General features: G+C 42.3%; 1 protein-coding gene across 3 annotated transcripts in view; it reads left to right on the top strand.

Moving 5' to 3' along the window:
• Positions 1–21,479, top strand: part of faf1 (Fas (TNFRSF6) associated factor 1) — a 499,151-nt gene that overhangs the window by 155,460 nt on the left and 322,212 nt on the right. For all 3 annotated transcript variants that reach the window (XM_085982899.1, XM_085982900.1, XM_085982902.1), the window contains exon 7: positions 16,225–16,330. In XM_085982899.1, the coding sequence (XP_085839025.1) occupies positions 16,225–16,330 (106 nt within the window). The remainder of the gene's footprint in view (positions 1–16,224; positions 16,331–21,479) is intronic.

Genomic DNA, 21,479 nt, shown 5'->3' with positions numbered 1-21,479 from the left:
AGTTGCTTGTAATAGGTGTCATATAACTTCTACACAAGTTTGAAATACATCTTACTCATTTGAATCCTTAATTTGGATGATGGCAAAAGTTGTCTTATTTTTGAATAACAAACAAAACAGTGCTTTAAAGCTAGAAAAAAGGGAAATTTCAAATGACTCCAAAAACATTTGTATTCCTATTTCACAACTAGAGCAAGGGTGTCTAAATTGCAGCCCATGGACCACTTGCTGCCCACAGGCCGTGGCAGACCAGCTTTTGAAGCCAAGGCAACTCTGACCAATTTTCACTTGTATTTCTTATTTACTGTTGTATCCTATTTGAATTTTGTAGGCCTGGTTGTTTAGAAAGGGCTGTTCTTGGAGCAAAATATTATTAGCAACTTGACGTGTGTGTAAATTAAATAGGAACATGCATTTAAATTTCTAATTGATTTTTTATGGTGGGGAATCAAGACCAAGTATAGTCTTCAGGTGAAGCAAGATTAGAAGGTGGAGGATACCTGATCTAGGGCATTCAGGCATAAAATTAAGATCTACATTTATATATATATTTTTTAAATGTATCTTTCAGTTCCCATTCTGTGCTTATTTTGAGAGAATACTTTGATTTTATATTATTATAGTTAAATAGCAAAGCTTATGGCAATTTGGGAATCAAAGAAGTAGAGTTAGTTTGTGCATGGGGGTTTCTCTGCCGTACACAGGAGCTGGGAGATACAAAACTGAGATACAATAGTGCTGTAACTGTCTGGACAATGTAATTACAGCGCAACCAGTTTACGTTATAAGTGTCAACAGAGGAATTTGATAATGGGAAAAATAGACACAAGTGTAACAAAAACAGAAGTAAGGTATTGTGAACAGGAAGTGGGTGGTGACACAGGGTTTTTATTTTTGCTCTGTTGCTCCTGACACCTATGTAGCAAACAAAGACAAAATAATTGGACACATCTGAGCTAGAGAATTTGAGGGGGGGGGGCGGGGTTGGCGGGGTGAGATGATTGATAATTTGGTAGCTGAGGAAAAAATGAACTGAGGAAATATGAGAAGGCAAAAAACTTCCTTGTGAAACTTGATGTCTAGCGGCATTATTCATTGGTACATTGAGGAGAACTTAATTTTAATGTTGAGAACTACAGGAAACTCTCTTATCTGGGACCAGCATGGTGCCAGTTGATCAAGAAGTCCGGATTACAGAGAGGTATACTTACTATACCCCGGTTACACAGCCACAGATCCAGGAACCCTGGTTACATGGCCACTAATATGAAGTAAAACTTAGCTGAACCTACTCCTGAATTTTGCCAGTTAAGAGATTTCTGGTTATTTAGGTGCCGGTAAAAAGAGAGTTTCCTGTACAGAGTTGGAAAGTAATTTGCTTCTGCACTTTCAATTGGCTTAAAAATCATTTTGATCTTCTGGGATTTGTATTATACACACTTCCTCCCAGCGACATGGCATCACATTCTACAGGTACACTGACACCCAGCTCTACCTGTCTTGAGCCCTCCACTGCCTCTGTATTGTCAGTCTACTCGTCTGACATCCAGTGCCAGATAAACCACAATTTCCTCCAATTTAATACTGGGAAGACCGAAGCCAATGTCTTCAGCCCCTGCCACAAACTTGGTTCCCTCACTGTTGATTCCATCCCTCGCCTGGCCACTGTTTCAGGCTGAATCAGACTGTTCGCAACCGTGGCATCCTATTTGACCCTGAGCTGAGCTCCTGGCTGCAGAGAGGTCAAGAAGGATGAAGAGGGATAGTGCACTGAAGTCACAGTCCTAGGGTATGCCATTTGTGACTTTGATTTGAGCCCGTTCAGTGCTGTGACAGGGGCAGAACTTGATTGGAGAGATTCAAATATTGTGTAGCTGGGCAGAGATTTGGAAAGCAACTCCACATTCGAAGACCTTGGAGAGAAAATGCAGGTTGAAGATGGGGTGGTAGTTTGCAAGGACAGAGCATTCAAGGTTTTTTTTTGTGGATGGAGTTGATGATGGCAGCTTTGAAAGGAAGGGGCCAGTACCCGAGGAGAGGGAGCCATTTACAATGTCAGCAATTATTTGCTATTCCTCAGCTGCCACTTCAAGGTAAATATTCTCAGTAGTTTGGCACAATGAAAGAATGTTATTGCAGAAGGGAAAGCATTGTGAACGATGCTTGAAGTGGTACTTAACGTTTTAGATTTGTGGAGCAGTTCCCATCTTGGGTTGTGCCGTTGTTGAAAGGTTTCACAAGGTAAGTGTGCAAAATTGAGAGTACAGTTAACTTTTCCTTCCTTCTGATACCAGCATTTCTCTTGTTTGGAGACAAAAAACGAGGGACCTGGGTGACTGCATTGACTCCATTGGTGCCCTTCCTCCATGCAATTTCCACTTATGATTTTATTAGCGAGTGGCCATCTGCCCCAAATAAAAGCAACCTTCTTTGATGCACCTCCTCCTCCTTCAGCAGGACCTCAAACACTTCAGCTTCAAAAGTAGTAAATGTTGAAGGTAACTCTACTCCATTTTGGAACTCATATTTCTTGTTGAGCCTATTGAACATGGCACAACCCTAAGTTCGGAGCTGCTGTTACCTTTGGGAGGTATCATTTAAAGCATCTTACGCAAACATTGCCCTTTTGTGCACACACACACTCTCCCTTTTTCTGAAAGTGGAGGTGACAGCTGAGGAACAGTAAAAGGAGTCCAGGCTGAACAATTAGTCAGATTATCTTTCACCTTTACAACTTACTCTTCAATGGTGAGTTACAGCTTTTTAAGAGCTGTTGGCTCATCTGGTTATTTGCTTCCCACCCAATTGTATTACAGGTCAAGCTTTTCATGTGCCGGTAGCCTATTCAAACTCGATGGAGGTATTTCTGTTGGAAAATTTTGAGCAGCTCATCCTCTGAACTGTCAGACTAGGAGAGCTTAAGTTATGGGCTTGCTCAGGCTAATTTTTGCCATGATCAGAAAATTGGGGGTTAGAAGTCTTGTTTTTCTTTCATATTTGGTGATTGATAGCTTAGAAAACATGATGGTAATTCTGCTTTTCCCTTGGGCATATTATAAAAATACAATATATTTGAAACCTCTTAAAATATGAGTTTTGATTTTGTACAGTAGTTTTAGAATATACTATGATGGAAGACCAGAAATTAACACTATAGCTTTAACTTGCCACTAGGTGGTGTACATGATTAAAATCAGATGGCTGGTACTTGGTGAGAATTATGTCTGATCACTAAAGATTTACTGATTTTGATATGCGAAGGAGAATCATTTACGTTTCCTCCCCTCCCAAATAAAGGTTCTCGTGTAAATTGGTTATTCTACCATATACTAATGTAAAATACTCCATAGTTAATATATTTGAGAAGTTAATTGTTGCTCTGAACTACAAAAAAAACACCTAACAGTACACTTCTAGATATTTCCCTTCCAAATGTGTCTGGAGAGAGTATTTTGAGCTATATAATATTGGGGTGAATGTACTGGTGTTTATGGATTGTCAGTGGTGGTGGTTCTGGTGGGAGCAATTTGAGGTGATGAATTCACAGCAATAAATATTGAGCAAAGTTGTATCATTTAGCCTAAGGCTAATATTTTTCACCCACATACCATGTTCTTACCAGTACATTAAGATAAATTTTCAATGTCACCACCACGTGGGCAGTAATCTGATGGAGTGGATCGTCCACCCATTGTAGAACATGCCTGATTTTCAATAGGATGAAAATCACGCTTGATTTGCAACAAGTGGGCGATCTGCTTGGTCAGATTACCATCCAGGTGGTAAAGGTGAAAATTATACCCCACTAAGTCCAGTCGCAACACTATGACAGAAAATTCTAATAAAATGTTCAACCTTTCTTACACTAGTGTAGCTTTTTTTGTGAAAGATAAAACTTTAATGTTTGTTAATAGTAAAATGGCTGTTCCTGTACATATCAAGTGATCTGATATGATTTTACTCCAACTGATGAGGGTTTGATTTGGTTCTTTTACTTTTTAGTGTAAATCTGGAATTTGAATTGAATATTTATTTTGTGCTTCTTAAATTGCTCATCTTTATTGCTGCTTGAAACTGTATCTTATGAACTGTTGTTCAGGTAGCAATTTGGCTAGATCTGTTGCCTACTTTAAAAATAAGAACGTAAGAAATTAGAGCAGGAGTGGGCCATACGTCCCCTCGAGCCTGCTCCACTATTCAACAATAAGATCATTGATCTTCGACCTCAACTCCACTTTCCCGCCCGACCCCCTATCCCTTGATTCCCCATGAGTCCAAAAATCTGTCTATCTCAGCCTTGAATAAAGTCAACTCTGCATCCACAGCCCTTTGGGGTAGAGAATTCCAAGCCCTCTGAGTTATGAGCTAATACCCAAGCACTTGTGGTTGTACCATCTGACTGGACTCAAGGTTATGTTACTTGAAAATTTGAAATATCTTGCATGCATAACACCATGTGTTAGTTTTCAATCGTATGAGTTTGTAGATGTAAATCATGAAGTCAAAAACCATAAAATACAAGAAATGGAACACATGGTGGGCACACGTATAGTTTGTTTTTCAAACATGCTGTTTCTGTTTTATTTCAGCATATTCACAGGTCACTCTCGACCACTTGCCAGCTCACTGATCACATTTTTGGCTTTATCAACCCACTCTGATTAACTGAGAACTTTATCTTATGATCTTGTACATATTGACTAAGTGTGTTGTCATTGAGGACATCATCTAGCAACCTCTATTATTAAGACTGGCCTTTTGAGGCCAGCTGAGTTTAAATTAAGAATTTGAACTTTGACCACTGCAACCTTGGTCCCACTATCACCCCCCAGCACCATTCTCGCAGCACTGCTACACCCCTCACTTTCTCATTACTGTCATACCCTGACACTAATTCCAGATTTGTAATCCCCTCGCAATATTCCTTCACTTTCTCTCTGGTGTGAGTTAGGATATGGGCAGCAGAGTTTTAGATGAGCTCAGGTTTAGAGTGTGAAAGATGGGAGGCTGGCCGGGAGAGCATTGAACTAGTCGTGTCTGAAGGTAACAAAGGCATGGATGAGGGTTTCAGCAGCAGATGAGCTGAAGTAGGGTTGGAAACGGGTGATATTACGAAGGTGGAAGTACACGGTTTTTGGGATGGTTTTTACTATGTAAAGGCACTATATAATTTATTATGTGGGTGAAACATCATGCGTTCAAACTCAACATGAGCAACAGCATGGAAGACCTGCTAGTAATACTAAAAGTCCTGTTTATTAGCATACACTTCCTGCAAGAGTCACACTTTTCTTGTCCATTTCCTGATGTTATTTCTATCATGCCTGTCCGTTAAGGGAATCGAGGGATATGGGGATAGTGCAGAAAAGTGGAGTTGAGGTCGATGATCAGCCATGATCTTATTGAATGGCAGGGCAGGCTCAAGGGCCTGAATGGCCTACTCCTGCTATTTCTTATGCTATGCTTGTCTGACACGGTTCAACACTTACCTTTGATTGAGTCCTCCCATCTCTAAGGTAGGTGACACTGATCTCCACAGTGCCATCTGCCTGAGGGCTGTGAAACATGTGCCTCTCAATTGATGATTCCTGGTCTACCTTACTGTTTCCACTGCCATAATTGGGTATCCTACCCAATCTGACTTTTTGCCAACTGTCTTCTGTTGCCATTGCTGTTATCAGACCTCCAAGCAAGCTGATTTCCCAGCATTGAACTGGGAACCAGCTGTTAATTGTTACTGCACTTTGGTGAATACAATAAACAATTAAAATAACTGACAGCTGGGCCAGCTTCTAAACGACTAATGGTATTAGGAAGGGGAGAAGATGCTGGAAATGCCATAGATCCAGTCTCCTGCATTCCCTATCTCCCCAGTTCTCCTGCATTCCCTATCCCACCAGAGACTCTTCCCCCTTTTATACTGCAGGCCTCGGCCCTCTCCCAGAAAGAAACTCTACACCATTCTCCCTCCAACCCCCCCCCCCCCCCATACTCCTGGTGACTCCCTTCAAACACCACTTCCAATGCCCCTATACCCATAAACTCCTAGCACTTATGCAATTAGATTCCAATACCCAATCTGCTACTCCCACACTCTGGCACGCCATCCCTCAGGATCACCTTTCCACCACTGCTAGTGCTCCAAAACACCAGTTGCAGTGTTCTCTTCCCATGACCCCTTCCCCCATTGCTACTAGACCCCAAGACACCACTCTCCATGCTCATTTACAATTTCCCCCAAAATGGATATATAATTATGTAACTGGAACCCAAAGTTAGCATTAACGCTTGCTTAAGACTTTATAATAAAATGCAGTATCACTTATTCAACCACCATAAATCAGTGGTCCTGATAACTTGATATTAATAGTAGATCTCCCTTGGCATTGTTCACAGTCTGCCAGAATATATTGTGATACAGTAGACCTACAAAGCTACCTCGTGGCTGCAGCCTGCAATTGCAGTGTTACTGGGATCTGTTTACGTAGGGAATTCCTATTATTACTAAGTAGGTAGACATTTTCAATGCTAAATGTTGGCATAAAAAGTGGAAGCAAAATTTGTTACAACAGGAAGTGAAGTTTGTAGATGGGATCTGTGTGCTGTCAGTTGTTTAAATTGTTTATTGTATCCATGAAAATACATTTCACAAATATTACTAAAGAAAAGGCATTTTGTAAAATACTGTTATTTAGGAATGCTGTCTTTTTTAAATAATGTTAATACCTAGTTACATAAAAGGCATGAAATATTGCAGAAAGTTTTTCATTTTTTGAGTGATACTATGATTTTCTAGTAAATCAAGTATCAGTCTTCCATGACCTGGAAGCTTAAAGATTCAGTTTTAATTATTCTCATTAGCTCACTGAATATTTTTTAGTATACTATTGAGACCTCATGTACATGTTTCATAGAATAAGGAGGTAATTTTAACCCTACCCAGCTGGTGGAAACTGGGAGGGTGGGCAATTAAAATGCCCCAGGTTACTTAACTGCCGGAACATAAGAACATAACATAAAAAAATAGGAGCAGGAGTAGGCCATTTGGCCCTTCGAGTCTGCTCCGCCATTCAAGAAGATCATGGTTGATCTTCTACCTCATCTCCACTTTCCTGAACTATCCCCATATCCCTTGATTCCCTTAATATTCAAAAACCCATTGATCTCATCGTCTTGAATATCCTCAACGACTGAGCTTCCACAGTCCTCTGGGGTAGAGAATTCCAAGGATTCATCACCATGTGTGAAGACATTTCTTCTCTCAGTCCTAAATGGTCAACCCCTTATTCTGAGACTGTGACTCCTGGTTCTAGACTCCTGAGCCAGGGGAAACATCCTCCCTGCATCTACCCTGTCAAGCCCTGTAAGAATTTTTTATGTTTCATTGAGATCACCTCTCATTCTTCTAAACTCTAGGGAATATAGACTTGGTCTACTCAATCTGTCCTCGTAGGCTGGCAGGCACTTCCTTCTGACTTCTTGCCTGGAATAGGCATGAAGTGGACTGACAGCATGTCAACGAGGCCCTGCGATTTAAAGTCGCCGTGGCCGCATACTGCTGCAGGCTGGAGGAAACTAACTGAAACCGATGGTTTCCTACTGGAAATTTGCTTGGAGTTAAAATCACATCCTAAAAAATTTAATGTTGGAAAAAAGCTGGCTGTACCATTGGTTGTTTAATGCCAAAATTACATTACTGTTTGGATGCCAGTGCAAACATACATTTGCAATGCTTCATTTTTCCTGGCCAGACAGGGAATTGGAGCCGATAAATCGGAAACCAATGTGGGAATACCTGACGGGGTATGATTTTGTAATGTAAGAGTCATACCATCAAGTCCAGTGCAGGACTGGCATCTTAATACAGGTTATTGCAGTCTATGATCCTGGGCAACATCCAGGGTTGGGCTGATGAGTTGCAAGTAATAACTATCTTGAACAAGAAAAAGCCCAGTCATTTTCCCTGCCCTCCATTGCTAAATCCCCTTCCATCTACATCCTGGGGACCACCATTGATCAGAAGCTTAATTGAATTAGTCATATCAACACTGTAGCTATAAGAGCGCGGCAGAGGCAAGGTACTCGGCGCCAGTTACAAGGCTCAAGTCAGCAGTGAGAGGATGATCACTATTTGTCTGGATGGGTGCAGCCACAGTAACAATGATTTTAATCGCTGTCCCACCATTGGACTCAATATCCACCCCTCCACCACCAGCACACTCTGGCTGCAGTGTATATGATCTGCAGGATGCACTACAACAACTCACCAAGTTTACTTTGACAGCACCTTCCTCCTCTGCAACTTGTACCACTGAGAAAGACAAGAGCAGCAATATCACGAGAAGACCTTCATCTCCAAGTTCCCTTCCCAAGTGTCACAACATTCTGATTTGGACATGTATCACTGTTCCTACATCATTGCTAGGCCAAAATCCTGGAATTCGCTTTCTAACCCCATTGTGGGAGCACCATCAGCCCAAGGATTGCAATAGTTCACGGAGCAGGCTCACTTCCACCTTCCGACGGCAACAAGGGATGGGCAATAAATGTGTCTTTGCCAGCATCGCCCACATCCCAAGGAAAAAAAAGTCTGACCGACTGGTCTTTTTGCTAAGGAGCATTACGGTATAAAATCAATAAATTTTACAGTTATCTCAGTATCCCCTGAACGGCTGATTTTTAAAAATTTGGGTCTTTGGATTTTCTCAGTAAATATCACTTAAACCTTCCAGATCCTGTATACATACTCTCAGCTGGGCAGGGTAGATACATAAATGCACATGACCTGGGTTTTGAGAGAACCAGCCTTATCCAATAAAATGTTCTCCTTTCAGTAGCATAGACCTTCCTTCAGTAGTATAGACCCTCCAGTATTTCAAAAGGCTTCAGCTGAGAAACCTACAATGCCAAATGGAAAGCCTTTCACAACAGCTTGCACGAAACAACTTGTAGCACCTTTTGTTGGGAAGTGTCCCAAGGACGACCAGAACCAAGCAGGAATTAAAAGCTAGGGGAGGAAACAAGTGCATGCTTGAGGAGAAAGGTTTTGAGGCATTTAAAGGTGGGGAGTGATATTACAAGCCAGAGGGGTTTAGGAAGATAATTCTGGGGTGTAGGGACGCGGTTGCTAAAGGTTCTGCCACTGATGGTTTGGGGAGGGAAGGGAGAGGGAAAACAAGCTCAAGTTTGATGCACTTTTCTGGACCCTCTCCAATACATCAACATTTGAATGGTTACCTAAAAGTACATTCATTGTAATACTTGTCTTGACAAATTTTTGAAAGAAATAGAAAGCCATTATTTCAGCAAAATAGCGGAGCTCCCTACATTGAGCTGAACAGTCAGATTCCCTAAGTTGATAGTAACCATTAGCAAACATAGTTGTGCTAGAGGAAAAAAATTGTGTTGAACACTGACTGCATTCTTGCTGGCAGCAATGTTGTATGGTGAAGGAGGAAGCACGACCATGGCTGGCCCATTTACAGAGGTGGCTTTCCCAGACACAGGCAGTACTGCCAGAGCAGCAATATTAACCAGGTCATTGGGTTTAACCCAGTTCACCTGTACTGCCCAGCAATGTGGTTTCTCGCTCACTGGGGTACATGGGTATTTATAAACCAGAAATAAAAGTTTCCATTCATAACTTTTGAACAATTTAGAAACAATATAGTACGCTATTTGGCCCATTGAGCCTGTTTCACATCTTTTTAATCCTACCTTTTCTCCATATCTCATAATATCCTATTTCTCAAATATATCTATTTTACCTTTGAACTCTTCAATTGATTCTGCATCTGTAACCTTCAATGTACTGTTTTATATGCTCTCTCAAACTTTTGTATGAAGCTTTTCCTGGATTTGCTCTTAATCTTGGAATTTGAGCTAAGCAGTTATGTCTCTTGTTCTGGGTTGTCCCCATGCTTTTGATATTAGTGGCAAGAGACACTCTCTGCCTATTCTGTTAATTTATTTCATTATTTTAAACACCTTCATCAAATTCCCTCTTAATCTCGTGATCTCCAGGGTATACAACTCAAATTTACCTAGTTTCATTATAACTCAGTCCCATCATCTCCGTTTGAGTCACTGATATTTTGATGTCTGCTTTGTAATGTCAATACAGCAGATTCCAAAACACTGGAAGCAAAGGTTATTTAAAAAAACACTTCAAATAGAAGCAGTTATGTACGATGTATGCAGTATCAGACCAGACAGATGGTTAGTTGCTATACTGGTATTGTCTGAAGTTTCATAAGGCACAACTTGTCTGAAGTTTCATAAGGCACAACTCTGATAAGTAAGAAACAAATGCTTAGAAACATCTCCATTATGGAAACCCCAGTAATTCTGCATTTTCAAGGCAAGCAAATTTGATAGATGCAGTGCACTCATTGTAGTGCACTGTATGAATCATTAGGTAAACTGGATAAATACATTTGCATAAACTGAGGACCGTTTTTGTCTGGTAAAATACACCTTCAGCATAGTGGCATTTTGGGGGGGTGCGGCCGCCAGGGGTGGCGAGAGGAGCAATGAGGTCGGGAGGGCTGGGGAGTGGAAGCTCTGACTGAATTGTAAGCCTCAAGCCTTGAAGCACAGCTGGTCTTTGTCAGAGTGCTGTGTTGGAGAGGTACCCAGGACACCGGAAAGTGCTGAGTTAAGGAGGGGGAGTTGGTTGTCAGATTACAATGGACATGGGGTACATCACACAAGTTGGGTATGTGCTGATCAGTACTTTATAAGTGGCTGCAATATGATATGCATAGGAAGGAGAATAACAGTATAATTTAGTGAAACTTGGAAATACTCTTCTAATTGTCATTACTTAATTAACTAGAACATTTAAAGAACTGAAGAGGCCGTTAGTAAGGTTTGTAATCTGTTCTCTGTAATTAATGTATGATAAGGAAGCAATTAATTCCGGCCAAATGGTTAAAAATTTTGGAATAGAGTGGGTGAATGCATTTCTATGGGTAGGTGTATTTTAGCATGGAAAAGGGATGAGACTTGCTTCAAGAAAAACTAATGTTGAGAGAAGTTATAAGATTGTAACAGACCTTCAGATACCTTGGCATTCATTAACATTTGTAACAGAGCATTAATTATGTAAGATGCATTTTGTAGCTCAGATCATTATTTTATCATTAATTTGATCAGACCTTGGGGAATGCCATAATACAGAGCTGAGCTTGCTTTAGAATTTTGATTAATTCAGAACTGTAATTTGTAGTTTGGAAATGCATGTGATGGCATATGAAAATCTCCAAATTTAAAATACAAAGTAAACACTAAAGCCTCAGCAAAAGCGTATTTGCTGGATTTTCAGCCTGTCACGTGCTGTCTGTCCTTTGAACATCAATCTGCCAAATATAGCTGTTCAAGCCACATCAAACATTACTTGCTCACAGTGATTTAATATTTTTTACTTTATGTAAATATGCAGTAATTACAGTAAACTTGGATTCTGTTAGCTTAAGCTAGTATCGTACTCATAGTAAAAGAATGTTTTTACTGTGTGCCATAACTTATTAATTGTTGGAACCATCAAAGACGTATCAAATTTGCTTTTCTCAGAAAACACCTGCTTCTTGTGTACTTTGTGTGACTAAAATCAAAGTGAATCTGAATAGTATTTTAATCAATGCATATTAAAATTATTTGCTCTCTTAGGATTGTCTGTATCAAAATAATGTGAAGTGTGTATACAGGAAAGAGGGTGGAGGGAAAAGGGAGACAAAACCAAGTGCTACACTAATGTGAAACAGCCTTTAATTTAAAATGATGTAGGATGTTGGTTCTCCATGAAGTGTATAAATATTTTCAATGTGGTGCTGTTGGTTTTCTATAATTCTTGTATTTCACCTGTTTAAGAAAAAAAAAATCTAATTCATAAAGGCATACTTTGTTTTTAAATATATTTGAAATAAAATGAAGAAATGGGGGAGATTAGTGTTGAATAAAAGATGCAAAGTGTTGTCTATTTTCTTCATTGTCAGCTTTATTTTCAAGGTAAGCTATGCCCATTCTTCAGTGTACTTGGACTTATCACTGTCACTGCTGAAAGTGATTGGTAGGCAACCTGCTCTCAGACCTCCTCTGTTTTGGTTGACCCCCCCCGCCCCCCCCAGGAGGCATATGTTAAGCCTAGGCTGGACAACCTTGTACAGATTCTCTTTCTCCTAGCTCAGTCAAGCCTAGAATGGGAAGTGAGGGGGTCTTCCTTGCCTAACTATTTATTTAACAGTTTTAATGTCGAGATTTCAGTGTTATGAATTCCTTCTAGAGAGGAGAGTACTGTACCTCAGTGCAATGTTAAGATAATGCTGCATTGTCAGAAGTGCTCTATTTTGGATGAGATGTTAAACCGAAGCCCCCATCTGCCCGCTCTGACCTCTTGAGCATCCCTGATTTTAATCGCTCAACCATTGGTGGCACTATTCGAAGGAGATTGAGAGTTTGTCCTGTGTCCTAGGCAACATTTCTCCCTCATCAAACACCAACAGAAACAGATGATGTGGTCATTCATTTACTTGTTTTTTGTGGGATCTTCCTGTGTGCAATTTGACTGCTGCATTTGCTTACATTACAACAACTACTTGTATTTATACAGTGCCTTTAACGTAGTAAAACATCCCAAGGTGCTTCATAGTGTTATAAAACAAAATTTGACACCGCATAAGGAGAAATTAAGGCCGATGACCAAAAGCTTGGTCAAAGAGGTAAGTTTTAAGGAGCATCATCAATGAGGAAAGTGAGGTGGCGAAGTTTAAGGAGGGAATTCCAGAGTTTAGGGCTTAGGCAGCTGAAGGCATGGCCACCAATGGTTGAGCGATTAAAAGCAGGGATGCTGAAGAGGTCACAGTTAGAGGAGCGCAAATATCTCGGGGGTGGAGGGGGGAAGGAGGTGAGGTTTGTGGGGCTGGAGGAAATTGGAGATAGAGATAGGGAGAGGCGAGGCCTTGGAGGGATTTGAAAACAAGGATGAGAATTTTAAAATGAAGGCGTTGCTTAATCGAGAATCAGTGTAGGTCAGTGAGCACAGGTGTGATGGGTGAACGGGATTTGTGCGATAGGACACCGGCAGCTGAATTTTGGATGATCAAGTTTACGTAGGGTAGAACGTGGGAGGCCAGCCAGGAGTGCGCTGGAATAGTCAAGTCTAGAGGGAACAAAGGCATGGATGAGGGTTTTGGCAGCAGATGAGCTGAGGCCGGGGCAGAGACTAGCAATGTTACGGAGGTGGAAATAGGCGGTCTTAGTTATGGCGTGGAAATGTGGTCGGAAGCTCATTTCAGGGGCAACTATGACACCAAGGTTGCGAACAGTCTAGTTCAGCCTCAGACAGATGCTATGGAGAGGGATGGAGTCGGTGGCTAGGGAACGGAGTTTGTGACGGGGACTGAAGACAGTGGCTTCGGTCTTCCCAATATTTAATCAGGACATATCAGATATCCAGTACTGGATGAGCAGAAAAGTAGTCTTGACAATTCAGAGACAGTGGAGGGGTTGAGAGAAGTGGTGGTGAGGTAGAGCTGGGTGTCGTCAGCATACATGTGGAAACGGATGCAGTGTTTGTGGACGATGTCATGAGGGGCAGAATGTAGATGAGAATAGGAGAGGGCCAAGGATAGACCCTTGGGTGACCCCAGAGGTAATGGAGCGGGAAGGGAAGCCATTGCAGGTGATTCTTTGGCTATGATTAGATAGCTAAGAATGGAACCAGGCGAGTGCAGTCCCGCCCAATTGGACGATGGTGGAGAGGCATTGGAGGAGGATGAAGTGGTCAACCGTGTCAAAAGCTGCAGACAGGTTGAGAAGGACGAGGAGGGATAGTTTACCTTTGTTACAGTCACATACAATGCCATTTGTGACTTTGAGCCATTTTGGTACTGTGAAGGGGTGAAAACCTGATTGGAGGGATTCATACATGGAGTTCCAGGAAAGATGGGCACGAATTTGGGAGGCGACGATACATTGAAGGACTTTGGAGAGGAGTGTGAGGTTGGAGATGGGGGCGGTAGTTTGCAAGGACGGAGTGGTCTGAGGAGGGGTGATGACGACAGATTTGAAGGAAGGGGACAGTATCTGAGGAGAGAGAACCGTTAACGATATCGGTTAATATGGGAGCCAGAAAATGTAGCTGGGTGGTCAGCAGTTTAGTGGGAATAGGGTCAAGGGAGCAGGATGTGGACAAGATGAGCTCAGAGAAACTGGAGAAAGATGCGAGTTCAGAGCTAGGCCAGGGGGGAACCTCAGAGGAAGTTGGCCCAGTGGGCTAGAAGAAGGAAGGGAAGTGGCAGAGGCAGTTGAACGGATGGTTTCAATCTTAGAGACAAGTCCGGGAGCTCCTCACACTTCTTGCAGGTGAGGGTGGGGGAGAGGGGTTTAAGAAGAAGGTTGTCCTGGAGAAAAGAAGCCGGGGGCTATCTTTGCATTCCAGAATGATCCTGGAATAGTGAGCAGTTTTGGCAGACGAGAGCAGGACCCGATAATGCTTTGTGGTCCACCATATCCGTTCAAGCCTGCGTCCCTTGGACTTAAGGGAGCGAAGATGAGGGTCGTACCGGGGGAACGGCCAGGGTGAGAAGAGAGTAATTGTTTTAATAGGGACGAGGACATCCAAGGTGGTGTTGAGGATGTGGTTGAGCAGGTCGGTCGCTGCAGAAATGTCGTGGTGAATGGAGGGCCAAAGGCTGGACAGTTGGGATTTTGTAAGTGAGTTGGGAGAGAGTGTTTTTTCCCGGGGTGGACACAGAAGAAAGTAGGGTTGGGGGGGGTGGGGCGGGGGGGAAGAAAAGTGGGTGGAGAGCGATACAAGGAAATGGTCAGAGATGGCCTTACCTGTGATTGACACGATGGGAGTAACGAGGCCACGAGAGATGGCAAGGTCAAGGGAGCGGCCATGAATATGCGTTGGGGAGAGATTAAGGGAGGATGGGAATGCAGCCAACTCTGAGGAGAGAGAGCGCATGATGAATTCAGATGCTTACATAACATTAATGACGGCACTTCAAAAATAATCCATTGTTTGTAAAGTGCTATATAAATGGAAGTTGGTTCATTTATTCTTTCCCAATTCACAGTAGTAAATACATGTACTAATTCAGAAGCTTGGAACTAAAAACACACTTTTTTCCACATTCCAGTATATATCTATAAACAAAGGAAATAATAAGTGCTGAGTTCTTTGTTTCGTTAAGATTTTAACAGTAATGCTTTTAATTAGCATTATGTCGCTGTTCATTAATGAGACCAGTATTAATAAAATAAATTGGAGAACAAGTGCTTTAAAATTGAAGGAAGTAGTGGTGGTATGTTGCAGAGGGTTTACACAAAATGGCATGGAATGACAGGAAGCCGATTCAAGTCCCCCACCATTTGAGTTCTTGATTTCAGTTGTACCACTGTGGAAAAGCTAGGTGTTTTCTCTCCCCTGTGTGGGAATGCTGGATCCGGAGCCTCCACCATTCTGATTTGATGCAATTTCTGGTTGGTGGCAAAGAGCAGCTTTAATAGTGAACCACTCCACCTTTTCAGATTTTAGGATGTCTATGATACAGAAATGGGGAGAAAAGTGTGCGCTTTCATAAGAGACCAATAAAAAACAAACACCCATCATTTGGAAGATATCCACAATCGGGATTTTATTTAAGTAAAATGTACAAGGAGTTATGTAACGCATCAACCTTTATCTTATTTGCTAATCATTGCTTTTATAATTTTTAATATCAGCATGTGTATTGGTAGCTTAGTGCCTTGGGCAGTGTAGCATAGCATGTTGTAATTCAGAATTGTGAGGTTATAATCTGAAATGGAACAATAAAAGGAATTTATAAGTGTGTTCAGTAATTACAAGGGAATGATTTGTTTGGTAAAATAATTTTACAAAGTAGCTGAGGTAAAGTAGGAAGTACTTAAATGTTTTTGCAGGTCAGTTTTAACTTGTAAAGTGTTGAACTCTATCTGTACTGAGAGTTTTTCCATGTGAATGGTATATCCTGTGAATGATTACTCTTAAAGGTAAAGAGGAAATTAACTAACTGGTTACATCCCTTCTGGTCACTCGCAGCATTCCCTTTTGCCTTATGAACAGACTATAACTGAATTTGTTAAGACTTGCCCATCTGGTAGTCAATATACTCTTGGGGCTTCATATTGTCAGGCTAAGAGCAAGCTTGAACATGCTCTTCCCTGATTCTGTTGTTTTTGTCTCCACTCTTTCAGTGCCCTACAGGAGTCATTAAATGAAAACTTCATGCTGATCATTACGCATCGAGAAGCCCAGCGGGATTATAGCCTGAACTTTCCGGGCACCAGAACTGTACAAGAGGTGAGTTACAGTGGATTTGGGAGGTAGAGATAGCTCATTATCACTAACTGAAGCTCTGCTAAAGAGGTTCTAATCTTTTGCTAATTACTGCACAAACTTGATTTATCGTTTGCTTATCTTAAAGCTGGGGTAAGAACTTTAAAGGGGCTCTGTTATCTTGCTAGAAGGAGAGGAAGTTAGACAATTATAGTGACTGCTTATAAGCTGTTATATGCATTTAGTGGTGGTAGGACACGAGCCCCAGACGGGCGGGTTTTGCACAGTTGGCGGCAACCTCAAAGTAAACTTCTTTGATTCATCCAGAAATAAAAACAGTTAATGTAGTTTTAACTGTTGCCACTAACGATGCTTTTATTCATCATCCAAGGTGAGACCTGACTGAGTCTGCACTTTTATGTTTCATTTGAAAATACTGTTTTTTGAAGAGTCTCACAGTAATGGGTTTAATCCATTCTTGGCTATCATCTGCAGAAGCTTTCATACATGAGCATCATACTAAAATTCTGCAAAAATAGATCGTGATCTTTTCAATAATTCTTCTGCCATTTTGAGTACTGCAGAAAAACAGCCCCTTTTAAAATTGAATTGGCACAAATACTATACTCAACTTTAGATTCTTTTTCTTGGGTTGATAACTATTGGTTACAGTGAAGGCAACTGTTCTTCCGTTAATTTATGCTTCTGAAATGTAAATTGCATTTATCATTTATTGCAAGAAGACGACTGATTCAGTTATTGTTTAATAATGCAGTGGTGATTCAAATGGAAATGGGTAACCATTTTCTTTTCGTTATATCAATAACTGCTTGAAAGAACTCGCATCACACTTGCTCTAATTTTCATTAAAATTCAAGTTGTCTATGAAAGTTTTTTAATTGTTGATCGCTGCAGTTAAATTAAAGGTTGGTTCTTGAATTTGGGGATTTTAATGCTGCCTCGTTAACCTATGTACAGCAAATTTAATCTGGTAGATGTATTGCTTCATTTGTCCTTTGACTAAAGGAAATCTCTCCTGACAATTTCACAGGTCACATTAGATTTTTTTTTTCTCTTGCCTATTTTCTTCACTTCCTTTCTCCTCTTCTCTGAAGGCGTTGACTATTTGCTGCAGTATGGTTCCATGGATACTGGCATTTCACTCAAGTAGTTAGCATTCATCTGTGAGCCTTGACAGTAACCATCAATAGACTATAGCCAAGCCTGACCCTGTTCTCACCCAGTGTCCAAATGTGTGTATTTTTAACAGGGATCCCCAGATAATTCATGCCCTTTAATCATCCTGGATGTATGAACATCAGGCCCATATGTGCTTGCCCTCACCCTTCAGCTGATTTCATGCCTGTGCACCAACCATCCCTTTCCCTCATTCCCTGGGAGAGACTTGTAGCTCCAGAATCCTCTGTTTAAGCATTCCACTCTTCACCCACATAGGTGATCAGACAAGCCCCAGATTTACACGTTATTTTCCAGAACCTTTCACTTTTGCCTTATATTTGCTGTGATCACCTTGTTTTGCAGAAATCCATCTAGTGAGGGCTTAAATTTAAGATCATCACCAAAAGAATGAAGGCAGAGTTTAGGAGAGTGCTTTTTCATGCAGAAGATTGTAAGGATATTGAATGCCTTACCAGGGATAGTGGTGGAAACAGAATCCATAATAACAGCTTTTGAAAAGGAAATTGATAAATATTTGAAAAGAAAAAAATAAGGATGTGGGAAAAGGGCAAGGGAATGCAAGTAAATGGACAGCTCTTTGAGAACTGGTACAGATGCAGTGGGCTGATTGACTTCCCTCTCTACTGAAAATTTCTGTGATTCTATAAGTTATAATGGTCTGTATTTTTAATTAATGGAAGAGTTTCTATTAGCAACACTGCAGAATTATAAGTTCATTTTTCAGTACCATAGAATCAACTTAAGAGTTCAGAGTTGCTTCTTGGGGCCTTTTTCTACACACAAGTCAATTTCCAAACTAAATCCACAAATGTGATTTCCCCCAATCATTCAACCAATTTTGTATAATCTAGCAAGGTAACGGGTTAACAAGGTCACAATCTTTTTGTATTCGTTCAAGGCCAGCATTTATTGCACATTGTTAGGTAGGGAGTTCCAGGATTTTGACCCAGCGATGATGAAGATGGGCAATATATTTCCAAGTCAGGATGGTGTATGACTTGGAGGGGAACTTGGAGGTGGTGGTGTTCCCATGCACCTGCTGCTCTTGTCCATCTAGGTGGTAGAGGTTGCGAGTTTGGGAGGTGCTGTCGAAGAAGCCTTGGCAAGTTGTTGCAGTGCATCTTGTAGATGGTACACACTGCAGCTATGGTACACCAGTGGTGGAGGGAGTGAATGTTTAAGGTGGTGGATGGGATGCCAATCAAGCGGGCTGCTTTGTCCTGGATGGTGTCGAGCTTCGAGTGTTGTTGGAGCTGCACTCATCCAGGCAAGTGGAGAGTATTCTGTCAAACTCCTTACTTGTGCCTTGTAGATGGTCAGGTGAGTCATTCACCGCAGAATACCCAGCTTCTTCCCTGCTCTTTGTAGCCATAGTATTTATGTGGCTAGTCCAGTTTAGTTTCTGGTCAATGGTGACCCCCAGGATATTGATGGTGAGGGATTTGACAATGATCATGCCACTCAATGTCAAGAGGAGGTGGTTAGACTTTCTCTTGTTGGAGATGGTCATTGTCTGGCACTTGTGTGGCGCGGATGTTACTTGCCACTTATCAGCCCAAGCCTGAATGTCGTTCGGGTCTTGCTGCATGTGGGCATGGACAGCTTCATTAACTGAGGAGTTTCAAATGGAACTGAACACTGTGCAGTCATCAGCGAACATCCCTACTTCTGATCTAATGATGGAGGTAAAGTCATTGATGAAGCAGCTGAAGATGGTTGGGCTTAAGACACTGTTCCGAGGAACTCCTACAACGATATTCTGGGGCTGAGATGATTGGCCTCCAACAATCACAACCATCTTCAGCCAGTGGAGAGTTTCCCCCTAATTCCCATTGACTTCAATTTTACTAGGGCTCCTTGATGCCACACTCGGTCAAATGCTGCTTTGATGTCAAGGGCAGTCACTCTCGACTGACCTCTGGATTTCAGCTCTTGTCCATTTTTGGACCATGGCTGTAATGAAGCCTGGAACCGAATGGTCCTGGCGGAACCCAAACTGAGCATTGGTGAGCAGGTTATTGGTGAGTTAGTGCTGCTTGATAGCACTGTCGACGACACCTTCCATCACTTTGCTGATGATTGAGAGTAGACTGAAGGGGCGGTAATTGGCCGGATTGGATTTGTCCTGCTTTTTGTGGACAGGACATACCTGGGCAGTTTTCCACATTGTCAGATAGATGCCAGTGTTGTAGTTGTACTGGAACAGCTTGGCTAGAGGCGCGGCTAGTTCTGGAGCACAAGTCTTCAGCACGACAGCCGGGATGTTCTTGGGGCCCATAACCTTTGCTGTATCCAGTGCGCTCAGCCAATTCTTGATATCATGTGGAGTGAATCGAATTGGCTGAAGACTGGCTTCAGTGATGGTGGGGTCCTCAGATTCACTGGGCACTTCTGGCTGAAGATGGTTGCAAACGCTTCAGCCTCTTTTGCGCTCACGTGCTGGGCTCCGCCATCATTGAGGATGGGGATATTCATGGAGCCTTCTCCTCCCATTAGTTGTTTAATTGCCCACCACCATTCACGTCTGGATTTGACAGGACTGCAGAGCTTTGATCTGCTCCGTTGGTTGTGGGATTGCTTAGCTCTGGCTATAGCAATCTGCTTCCGCCGCTTAGTATGCATGTAGTCCTGTGTTGTAGCTTCGTCAGGTTGGCACCTCATTTTTAGGTACGCCTGGTGCTGCTCCTGGGATGCTCTTCTACATTCCTCATTTGAAGCAGGGTTGGTCCCCTGGCTTGAAGATAATGGTAGAGTGAGGAATATGATGGGCCATGAGATTACAGATTATGGTGAAATGCAATTCTGCAGCTGATGATGGCCCACAGCGCCTCCTGGATGCCCAGCTTTGAGTTGTTAAATCTGTTCTGAATCCATCCCATTTAGCACAGTGGTAGTGCCACACAACATGATGGAGGGTATCCTCTGTGAAGACGGGACATCGTCTGCGGTGGTCACTGCTACTAGTACTATCATGGACACATGCACCTGCGACAGGTAGATTGGTGAGGACGAGGGCAAGTAGGTTTCTCCCTCGTGTCAGCTGTGGCTCAGTTGATAGCACACTCGCCTCTGTGTCAGAAGGTTGTGGGTTCAAGTCTCACTCCAGGAACTTGAGCACATATAACTGGGTTGACACTGCAGTGCAGTGCTGAGGAAGTGCTGCACTGTTGGAAGTGCTGTCTTTCAGATGAGCCATTAAATCGAGGCCCCGTCTGCTCCCTCGGATGTAAAAGATCCTGTGGCACTATTTAGAAGAGCAGAGGAGTTATCCCTGGTGTCCTGGCCAATATATTTGTCCCTCAACCAACATAAAAACAGATTATCTGGGCATTATCACATTGCTGTTTGTGGGAGCTTGCTGTGCGCAAATTGGCTGCCGTGTTTCCCACATTACAACAGTGACTACACTCAAGTCCTTAATTGGCTGTAAAGCGCTTTGAGACGTCCGGTGGTCGTGAAAGGCGCTATATAAATGCAAGTCTGTCTGTCTGTCTTTTCGTGTTGGTTCTCTCGCCCCCTGCCGCAGGCCCAGTGTGGCAGCTATGTCCTTAAGGACTCTGCCAGCTCGGTCGTATTGGTGCTACTGTTGGTGATGGACATTGAAGTCCCCCACCCAGAGTACATTCTGTGCCCTTGCTACCCTCTGCTTCTTCAAAGTGGTGTTCAACATGGAGGAGTACTGATTCATCAGTTGAGGGAGGGCGGTAGGTGGTTTTCCTACCCATGTTTGACCTGATGCCATGAGACTTCATGGGGTCCGGAGTCGATGTTGAGGACTCCCAGGGCCACTCCCTCCCGACTATACCACTGTTCTTCCACCTTTGGTGGGTTTGTCCTGCTGGTAAGACAGGACATACTCAGGGATGGTGATGGAGGGGTCTAGGACGTTGGTTGAAAGGTATGATTCTGTGAGTATGACTGTGTCTGGCCTTTGCTCAACTAGTCTGTGGAACAGCTCGCCCAGTTTTTGCAC

This window comes from Somniosus microcephalus, chromosome 3, assembly GCF_052327205.1.
Source record: "Somniosus microcephalus isolate GS21.2 chromosome 3, FLI_Smic_1.0, whole genome shotgun sequence".
Taxonomy (NCBI): domain Eukaryota; kingdom Metazoa; phylum Chordata; class Chondrichthyes; order Squaliformes; family Somniosidae; genus Somniosus; species Somniosus microcephalus.
The sequence above is the reverse complement of the archived record's forward strand: the minus strand, read 5'-3'. Positions and strand labels throughout refer to the sequence as shown.